The sequence below is a fragment of the Odontesthes bonariensis genome, chromosome 6, assembly GCF_027942865.1.
Source record: "Odontesthes bonariensis isolate fOdoBon6 chromosome 6, fOdoBon6.hap1, whole genome shotgun sequence".
NCBI lineage: Eukaryota > Metazoa > Chordata > Actinopteri > Atheriniformes > Atherinopsidae > Odontesthes > Odontesthes bonariensis.
Genome location: NC_134511.1, coordinates 37,124,124 through 37,134,758, shown reverse-complemented (window position 1 = coordinate 37,134,758; position 10,635 = coordinate 37,124,124). Strand labels below are relative to the sequence as shown.

Sequence of the window (10,635 nt, the reverse complement as noted above, 5' to 3'; positions counted from 1 at the left end):
CGAGAAGCTAGTTAACGGTTGTTTTTTTATTTTCTTTTTTACTTTTTCTCTGAGAGCAGCAGTCTGCTTCAGCTGAAAGGCAGTGAGTGTGAGCTTGAATGGCAACTAAACAATGCGTGAAGATTCTGTGAGGGACGTTTTTCCCATTGTCGTGTCTGTCGTCTTCCTTTTGCCTGTTGAAATATTTATCAAAATGAGAATATGGATTAAAGCTGCTTTACAGGAGAAAAGGTATAGATGTAAATAATTCCACAAAAAAAAAATCTTATTTTCATAGGCTAAGTAAGAATAAAATGCAAGGTGGGAACACAAAGAGAGGAATCACATCTGCAAGCGCAAAGGCCATCAGACCAAAGAAGGAGCGGCACTGTGACAAGACATTCTGAAGAACAGCACTGTGCCGGATATCTGAAGAGAATCGCATGTAAGGCATTTGTCTGATTGTTCTTCTTCAGTGCATCAGCTTGAGCAACAGCGAGATAGAAATCTATTATTTTCTTTTCTGCTCTGAGTCAAAGAGAGGGCACTTATTTCCTGTTCTCTGCAGTTGGGGATGCCTCGTGCCTTGTGGTCTGAAAGTTAACCACAAACCATATTACAATTAAGCCTTTGGAGTGTTGGAGATAAAGAGTTATACCACAATTAACCAAAATCAACTTGCGAGTTAGTTCACTGCTGTTATGTTTACTGCAGAACTATTTAACCCCTATTTACTGCTAGCATTTTTACATAAGTTGGATTTTTTATGCAGGACTTTGACTAGTATTATGTTGGTTTTTTTGTTTTACTTTTCTGTGTTGGTACCTCTACAACTTTCTACTTTCTACAACTTAACAAATCATGTTGTTCATGCTCTGAAAAGCTTCTAGTTATACATGTATATAATTTTTTTTGTGTGCGATTGTTCACGTGTGCGGTTTGATGAGGGTGCTGCTATAAGGTTTCCACACACAGACAAACTGTTCAGCTCCTCCCCTCCGTCTTGAGCCAGGGTGTGATTACAGCCAATCTTAGGCAACCTGCACTGAGACACAGAGAGAGAGAAAGAGAGAGAGAGAGTGAGAGAGAGAGAGCAAAAGAAAGAGTGGGCAGTCACTCTGGTGCACTCTGGTGGTTCTTGAAACAGCGTCACTGTTTGCTTGATCTCCAAACAGCCCAACTGGGGCACTGAGGCTCAAGCAGGATCCAGCGAAAAAACCAATCCCAATGGACATACTTAAATGGACAAAGCTGGGTTTTCTACTCCAAAACTTTTTCCCACTTGACATTTAGACCCTATTCTTGGATTCATGAAAGCACTGCGACGAATATTGTTTCAGCTTCATGGACAGTTTGGATTATTATTTCTGGAGAACATGTTGTTGACTGCAAGCGTATCCACAAACAATCACGTCTTTGGAAGGATGGAGAGCCAGCACTCCCTTCTGAGCACTGCCAAACAAGAATCTTAAGGTGTGAAATGTGAGCTTTAACTGTAAAGAGAAGAAAAGAGAAGAAAATAACTTCTTTACTATCAACTAAAATTTCATCAGCTTTTAGTTTTGAGTAGATTTTCTTGTAAGATGCTTTTGCAGATTCTTTACCCGTGTTCACTTTGATGTGAAAACCAAACTGCTTCAACTCTTTGTCACTAAGTTGAGCCCTCAAAAGATGGATGTCACAAACACATCCTCCAGAACATCCTACCATGAACCACAGGGACTTTGGATCCTCGTCATACTGGTCAACATTATAGTGATCACAGTGGTGGGAAACTTGTTGGTCATCCTCGCTGTGGCACGAACTCCACAGCTACAGACTTCGACAAACAGCTTCATTATGTCCCTAGCGTGTGCAGACCTTATCATGGGGGTCCTGGTTGTGCCTCTTGGGAGCAGTTATGTGGTGACAGGTGACTGGCTTTTCGGTAGTAAATTGTGTGATCTCTGGACTTCTGTTGACGTCCTGTGTGTGACAGCGAGCATTGAAACACTTTGTGTCATAGCAGTAGATCGCTATATAGCCATTACAAAGCCGCTGCGGTATAAAGTTCTACTCAGCAAGTGGCGTGCCAGATTGATAGTGTGTTTAGTGTGGTTTGTGTCCACTTTAATTTCTTTTGGACCAATTGTGCAAGGGAGTTTGATGAAACATGACAACGAAACATCGAACTGTTCCAAAACCGAAACATGCTGTGACTTTGTGACTGATCCCATTTATGCTGTTTCATCCTCTATAGTGTCCTTTTACATACCGGTGTTCATAATGATATTTGTGTACACAAAAGTCTTTGTGATAGCCTCACGGCAGGTCCAGCTCATTGATAAGAATAGGATGCGCTTCCAAAATGAATGTCCAACACCACAGCTACACATTAGCCCCAGCTCCAACAGTATCTTGCAGTCGGCATGTGTGGGCTCCAGCAGCAGCAACAGCGCGGCAAGGAGAAAGAGTGCCAAAAGGAGGCCATCACGGCTAATGCTTGTCAAGGAGCACAAGGCCCTCAAGACGTTAGGGATCATCATGGGGACTTTCACTGTGTGCTGGATGCCATTCTTTGTTGCTAACATTTTAAATGCTTGCAGCGAGGGACTTATCCCATCATGGCTCTTCCGGCTGTTAAACTGGCTTGGCTACATCAACTCCGGCCTCAATCCTATCATCTACTGCAGGAGTCCAGAGTTTCGCACTGCATTCAAGAACCTGATGGGCTGCCCGTGGCTGTCCATTCTGTGGCTAAATGATTTCTATAAGGAACTGCGGACCCGCTGCTCCTGCTTTCTGTGGCAAGCTGTGTCGGGCACATCCGGCTCTTTCCAAAAGTCTTCAGCTGGTAGCACTGAGGGCAGTGACAGCCTGGCCAGCAGAAGTGAGGAAACTTCCCTTGGTCCTCTGCAGTCCAATGGCAGCACAAAGTTCAGTGACTGTTCAGAACCAGATACCACAATGTAAGTTTCTCTTGAATTATTTTCACCAAGTTGTTATTTTCTTCTGACTTGAAAAGGAGCTTTTAAAAAAACTTCACCTCCTGCAAAAACACAAAAGTACAAAAACAGAACTCGCCCAAGCGCTTTACTTTCATTAGTTTGATTATTAATTCAGCTTAGAAAAATTGAACTAAATTCTATAACCTTAACGGTTACTTACGGTTACTCACTTACAGAGAGACAAGGAGAAGGTGACCCTGGCAGCTGGTATGAAATCTATATTTTAATTTTCTTTTGTGTGTTAATCCCTGCTCTATCATGTGACATGTGAGTGGATCTTTGACATTGTAAAGCAGCTGAAAGAAAAAACAGCGTAGAATCGATGACACAGAATCACTTTGAATTCCTCAACGCTTTTGGGCATCCTGATGCAGTATGATCACACAGGGATGATCTCTTCTATGTGCCTGCATGCTTGTTTCAGGACATGATAGCTACAAAAAATAGCTAAATCTATGTAATCATTTTACATCAATTAATGACCTGAACATTAGTGACACGTGGACAATAGAAAGTTTTAAAAAAACAAAATTTTATGTAAATATCACATTTTTTAAAAATAGTTTGAACATTTAAAGCACACATTAAATTCAGTTAAGGTGACTAGGGGCAGCTTTCACAATGTATAAACATTAACATACATTTTTTAGCATGAAATATTTGTAAATTGAATGCAGATGAATGCAGAATGCCATCTTGATCTAGGGAACTACTCTTTGCTGGTATACACATCCTTAGAAACATAGAAAAAATAGCCTATTGAGTGCTTTGTAGAAATTTTGAGGTTGTTAGAAAATGCTTTTTTGTGCTTTTAATAAAAGTAGAAATCCCTATTTGGATATGCTCCTTGGACAGAGCTTGGAGAGAAAAATACTGAGTAGAAGAGCACAGAAAAATAAATGGCACTGGCAGCTGTTGGATTCTCACAGTATTACAACACAAAAAAATGTAAACTTAATATTCAGATTTTCATGCGTGATTCACTTCAACACTTGAAGACTGTACATGTACCTCTCATTGCACTTGCAGATATAAGGAGCACCATTGTTGATAAAGGGGACATTACATTAGGAGTATTTCAATGATTTAATTCATGTAAATAGTGGCTAATTAACCCTTTAATAGACTTCTGAATATTGTGAATGTTCAAGTTTAAAAAAGGGTCCAGTGTGTGAGACAGATTGACCAATGAAAATGCCGTGTGAGCTCAGTAATGTGTTGAGGGCTGATTCGGCAAACCACATGGCACATTCAAACACACTTCTCAATTCTGTTGTGGATGTCTGCCTGTCAGTGGGCCTCAGTGTGCCCTGCCCAACACCCCCTGCAGCAGATAATTCTTTATCACTTAGGCACAAGACTCCCCCCCCCCATAACTGGGCATGCTGTTTACAAAACTGACAGCCAATGAGAAGGAGATTAACTGGAGGTTAGTGGAGGTTAACTGGGGTTGGGCAGCTGGATGTTTGATTCAGCACTATTCGAAGACACAAACTGACAGCGAGCTGGCTGCACATACTGTAGCGGCATTTTACAACTCGGCTTACTTATATAACTGATTTACAATATTTACTGAGTACTCTATCATTTTATTTTTCATTTTTTTTCCCTTTTTGTTCTAAACTGTTGTCCATCTCAACATATTAGATTTTGCCATCACAAATCCAAATATTCAGCTATTTCTCTCAGTTGACTGTCAGAGGACCTTGAATTCCTGATGCTTCTTCAGTAGTCTGATATTCCAGAATAGACCCTAGTATATAATTCATGAGCACCACATTCGATGGCTTGTCATCAATCCTGAATGTGTCACAATATGAGTCTGTGCATTAATCAAAACCAAAACTGTAGCTTGTGTATTTGAATTTACATAAACAATTGCAAAGCAACTGTGAAAGTGTTTGAAACAATTAAATTCAGGTTATAATGCAGTTAAGTAATAAATATACATATACATTTAAATTCACAAGTCATAACTCAATTTTATCGAACAACTGAAAAAACTACCAAATGGGCCTTTTAATGTCATGTGAACTCCCACAAATAATCCAGTTTTATGGTCTGAAGATGTGTTCTTTTAATAATCTACTCTCAACACTTTATATTATCTTTTTTCTTCCTTGACATGTGGTACTTTACAGACATCAATGAGCATACAATTTAGAAGATATTTAGGGGCATATAAAAGTCTTCCATAAAAGGAGCCCGGTGTGTTCTGCTGTAAATCATCCCAAGAGAAAGGCTCAGCAGACTCACCCCATGCTTTGAGCAGGATTACAACGGTAAGTGAGAGCAGGCGTTCAAGCAAGAGTCTGATGGGTTTAAGATTTGAAGACAGGTTTAATGAAGGAAATGATAAACTGCTGAAGACTGTTGCCTTAAAGTAAGAGTACTTCCACCGTGAGCATCTGTCAGTGGAACCATGCAGCTCCATAGTCACCCCTGTCAACGTCTATTTAAGTAGAAAGAGAGAAGCACAAATGAGTAGCATATGTTCTCTGAACCCTGGGGCAACATGCAATAGCAATGCTGTTATGTCATGAGCTGATGTATTGCAGGGCTGATAAAAAGTGCAATACAACCACTCGAATTAGTAGCTTTAGGGAGGAACGGTCGCTCCACACTGCGAGGTACAGACATTAACAATAGTTACTTTGTTTTCATAGAATTACATGCTGGCACATCAGCACTGCCCTTATCAACATCCAGAGCAATCTTCTGCTTGTGTCACGCACACCATGTTATATGACATGCACAATTTTTCATAGATTCTCTTTATAAAATTTCTGTGTAATGTTCTACTCGGCATGACTTTTGTCTCATAGTTATTGAGGGTTTTGCTACGTGTGCATTGGGGTGATCTGAGTCAAAATATTCATGTATTTCTAAGGCTTTGCTGTTTGATACAATATATCCATGATTGACATCTCTAGAATTAAACTAACAGACAGAGAGTGGAACGTTTAATTTTTAATAGTAGTGGCCTACTAGGTTCTGGACTAAATGGAAGGCTGAAAGTGGAGCAGAAATGCAGAGTCTGTCAGATGTCTGATAAAATGAAGTGGAAACACAACTAGAGCTCTCATCATTAGCAGACACACAGAAATAAACCTGCCGAGTTACAATTCAGAAGCCATGTGAAAGCATGGAATATATGAAAATGATTACCATCATACTATACAGAAACGTGCAGTGTGCAACAGCAGGACTGTTCCAGGAGATGCGTGTGAGATAATGACTCATCAACATGACCATTACAAAACAGCTTTAAAAACTGACACAGACACCTTTCGTGGGCATCAAAATGGACACTAATGGCTAAAGCAGAAAATGGACAGTCATTATTGAAACGTGAAAAGCAAATATTTTTCAGAAGCAAGAAATCATTTAGGCTTGTTTTTCCAGGTGTAGCTCCGAACTGGACAGCTGAAATTTTTAGATTTCAAAACAAACTGTCAAAATATTAAGGAAAAAGAAAAGAAAAATACTGGCATATTTTTTAGAAACATTGATATTTACAGCTGGTGTGCCTACACTCTGTGCTGAAAATAACTATAAGCGACAGAAGAACAAAGAGATGAAGTGGAATAACATTTGCAGTTTCAATATTGAGTCTCTAAAGACACTGTAAAAGGGTCATTACCCCAAATGACCTTGTAAATATGAACTTGTAATAATGTCTAAAAGGATGTTGTGAAGCCTAGTCTCACAGGTTTATTATGTAAGTAACTGTGTGTTACTGTGTTTCTGAAACAAATCGTATTATTATGGCAGCTAAATACGTAGATACAATTGCATTTCCCCCTCATAAATGCTGTATCCGCCCAGACAGTTTTATTCGTGGGAACCTTATTAGTTAAAACAACAAGCAACAAATATGGAGGACACTTTAAGGAAGGTGTAAACAGTTATTTCTGCCTTGCACTGTGCAAGTTAAATCTTGCATTGTGTGACAAAAGTTTGCTGAAGAGAATATGACTTACACGCTTTTTACTGAGCTGCTGGAAATGTGTGGCAGCTTCTGGTGCCATGTGATCTCATCAACAAGTTAAGAAAGCCTCTGCAGTGAGCATGCATAATTAGACACGCATTTAAGCCACTTAGAGTTTTGAGTGGGTAACAGGAGGAGCTGTTGTACACTTTCCTGTGCTGTGAACCCTTTCACTCTCAGCTTTTCTCCACAGCTCGCTAATTGTGCTTCATATACAGTTTCACACGCTGCCTTGTCCTCTGTGCATTTTGTCAGCTTATAGTGAGGTCATGCACAAGACAGCATGAAACAAGGGGCGGGATAAAGCAAAACATGGAGGTGTTGACCTGAAGAAACCTTCCAGTACTCCCTTTCATGCCTGCTTGGTATCTGAAGCAATCACACTGCATCAGGGTCTTCTAACAGAGGCACCAGGGAGTTGAGCAAACACCCAAGAATAGTATAGCTTAAAGTTTTTTTAGGTTTGGATTGATAAAAAGCAATAAACTGTAAGTGGATATTATTTTGCTTTTCCCCCACAAAGGCAGCTAAAATGAATGCCACATCTTTTTCATATGTCAGTAACTGTGATTCGAGGTACTCAACATTTGTTTTTGCATTCCGAGCAGTTGGTAATATTCGGTGAATCAAGCCAATATAAGTTTCCAAAGAATGTGAAGTTCAATGTGTAGAAGATGTTATCAAAAATCCTGATGATTAAAAGTTAAAAAGGCATTCAAGTTGTCTTAGATACAATATTATGTTTGTCTAGATGGAGGAGCCCGATTTGTTCTTTGAACATCTGGTTATATATCATTAGTGGCTGTAGTTGGCTGGTTTTGATGACACACATAATAACATAAACAGAAAAGTTTTGAAAACACATTTCAATAAGAGTTGTGCGATGCTTGAAATATATTTAATTCAACACAAACTTTGAATCACTGAAAGTATGCCAAATAATACAATTCTTTTAATTTTTAAAAGCGTAAATTGCAAATGAGTGAATCTCACAAAAGCACAGCAAGTTGATTTTCCCATGAGTTAGAAGGACCAGATTCTTCCAGTGTATGGCAGCTCAGATGAAACCACACTGTAAATAGTTTCCTACATGTTCCTTTCCCATACGCATTCACACTTTTGTGTAGCTTACAGTTCAAGGTAGTTTATGCCTTCTTGTACAGACATGCACAGTGAAGGTGATAGCATCAGAATGCATGTCTTTGGCGGGGGCAGTGAGCTTTTACACAGAAGAAAAGGATGAGTGAACTTTCTGTCATTAACAAGAAAAATAAATTACCAGAAAGAGGTGTAGCGATGATGCTGATACTGCTTTCTGAATGAAAAAATAAAGGTAATCTCAATAAACCTGTAAGACAACAAACAGCTGCTGCCATATTTTATCTGATTGAACCTGAAATGGAGCATAGGGTGTGTCCAGCATACGCCAACAAGACATACAGTAGCACACTGAAAGTGGAGACCATTTTGTGAAGGAATCACACCGACCATGTCACTGAGCTCTTGGACTTCACTCATCTTAGAAAATGTTAAGACACCAGAAGATACTTCATATAGGGATACAAACAAAGTTATTTTAAGCCAAACAATGAAATATGACCTTTTCTCAGTATTCATTTGTTGAACTACACGCATATTTGGACTTGCCCTGCATTTTGATCTCCACAGCAGGCTGTATATTTTTGGACTGTTTTTTGTGCAGTTGTGATGGATTACTGTTGACAATATTTGGCCTCAGACAGACAATCAGATATATAAACACTTGCATAAGTGTAACACACCCACATAGTTTCTCTCCTAATTTTGCGGTTGCTGCTGACAAAAATTCACCATGTACTCAGAATTTAAAGGTATAATATTTACGCTTAGACCAAAGTGTATTTGGTATTTTGTTACTTTGTGTTGTTACATTGTCTTAAAATATTTCCAACAATATTCAATTACAATTAAATGTGTAATTCTAATCACACTGGATATCAGTTTATAATACCGTCATCTAGTAATAAGCTGCTTTACTGATATATGTAAGAGTTATACAGTACTAAATTACAACGATGAGGCTAAAGTGTATATGCTAATGCTTCAACATTCAGCACATCTATAGCTATTTCAGTATTTTGGTCGTCTCTGAATATGATTTTAGCTTGAATCAGGTAAGGCATATATTCATCTGCATTGGTGAAAAAAGCTCAAATGATTCCGACCTATGTCACAATGAATTCAAACTACATATTTTGGTATTCTTTTGTTGAGACGCTAAGATGCTGTATAACAGACTTGTGTTTGAAAGAGAGATGTTTAAGAAAGGCAAACGAGCATGACAAAGTCTTCTCAGGTAAAAAGTTGGATCCTGCACTTTTGCTACAGCAATTACTTCTAGAACGGACACTAAATAACTCAAATACAGGATAGAACGTCATTCGTCCCAGTGTCACAACATTGATTGTTGGATATCAAAATGAAAAACGTACATTTTCAGGTGAAGATTTACCTGTCTGATAATTAATCCACAGAATGACAGCTGTTGTGTTTATCTCTTTTCAGCTTCACATTGCAGGAAAATGATGGACGAACTGTAAAATGTCATTCTACTGAAGCAAACTGTTACTGTGACTACTGCAAAGTCTGAAACCAAACAGCAGCGAGGACAAGCTAAAGGAAAGTGCAACCGCTGCAGACTAAAACTAGACCTGAAGAGGTGACTGGATGGACAAAAATCAGCGGATTTAATCTCGACAGGAAAGCTGTGACTGTTTTTGTTGTTGTTCTGTTTTTGAGAACAGGAGATGAAATGCTGTGGCCCAGTGCTTTACAGACATTTGATGAAGAACGTCCCTGTTTCATCTACATATCGTTAACAACAGACTCTCTGTTCTTGAATAAGACAAATGCAAGCTCTAAATGCATTCCAGTAAATCTATGGACACAGTGTACAATGTGTGGCCCGTGGTTTCCACAATGTATACATGAACTAATTATGAACAGTATATTATTTAGTAAGTTATGTATTTCTGATACACTGAATCTGTAGCAAATTACAAAGGTTTTTTATAAGTTTTGGCTAGGCTGTTTTCACTGTCGAAAGATTTACCTTACACAAACTTCTCAGTGAAATATCATCCAAACCAATGAGCTTTGCAGTGAGATACTCAACTCTAGTGTCTGTTGTTCAAGCCTTAATGTTCCTGTTTTGAGCCTGGCCTTTACGTTCGCACAATGTTACTGAAATTCCTTTGTCTATGTTAGATTATACAATGGCTATGAAAAATAAAGATAATTCTGGTCAACCGACCATCAGTACATGTTCTTATACAAGGTACAGTATTACAAAATGCAGGTAAATATTACAAAAAAAGTCAGCTGTATGCTATTTTAAAAACAAAATCTATCTTTTTTTTTTCTCTATTTGGCAATGTAAGCTCAGTGACACTACAAATAAAGAATGATAACAGACTTGAAGGAAACTTTTCTTCTACATTGTCCATCATTTTGTTGCACTCTAAGATGGCAGTGTAGGGCTGTTGCACTGTGGGTTATGCAGCTTTCAGACATTACACCACAATTTGTGAGGATCAAAATGTTTTGAGACTAAATAAGTAAACAATGGAAAAAGCATTTGCTATCATACAGTCAAATTTACAACCAAAAAAAAAAAAAAAGAAAAAAACATTACTTAGG

The 10,635-nt window shown here is 38.6% G+C and overlaps 1 protein-coding gene across 2 annotated transcripts; it reads left to right on the top strand.

The window, feature by feature from the left end:
• Nucleotides 1-1,050: 1,050 nt before the first annotated feature.
• Nucleotides 1,051-10,421, top strand: adrb3a (adrenoceptor beta 3a). 2 transcript variants are annotated; one of them, XM_075468649.1, is made up of 3 exons: nt 1,051-2,927; nt 3,143-3,173; nt 9,502-9,589. In XM_075468649.1, the coding sequence occupies exons 1-2, from the start codon at nt 1,651-1,653 to the stop codon at nt 3,159-3,161; spliced, it is 1,296 nt and encodes a 431-aa protein (XP_075324764.1). In that variant the 5' UTR covers nt 1,051-1,650; the 3' UTR covers nt 3,162-3,173; nt 9,502-9,589. The 2 variants fall into 2 exon arrangements, with proteins under 2 accessions (XP_075324764.1, XP_075324763.1); XM_075468648.1 differs by lacking the exon at nt 3,143-3,173 and having other exon boundaries at nt 1,063-2,927; nt 9,502-10,421.
• Nucleotides 10,422-10,635: the final 214 nt, after the last annotated feature.

Excerpts from the sequence above, each read along its gene's own strand:
- adrb3a (XM_075468648.1), top strand. The coding sequence starts at position 1,651 with ATGGATGTCACAAACACATCCTCCAGAACATCCTACCATGAACCACAG. Across the intron at positions 2,928-9,501 it reads TCAGAACCAGATACCACAAT|CTTCACATTGCAGGAAAATG; the intron begins GTAAGTTTCTCT and ends ATCTCTTTTCAG.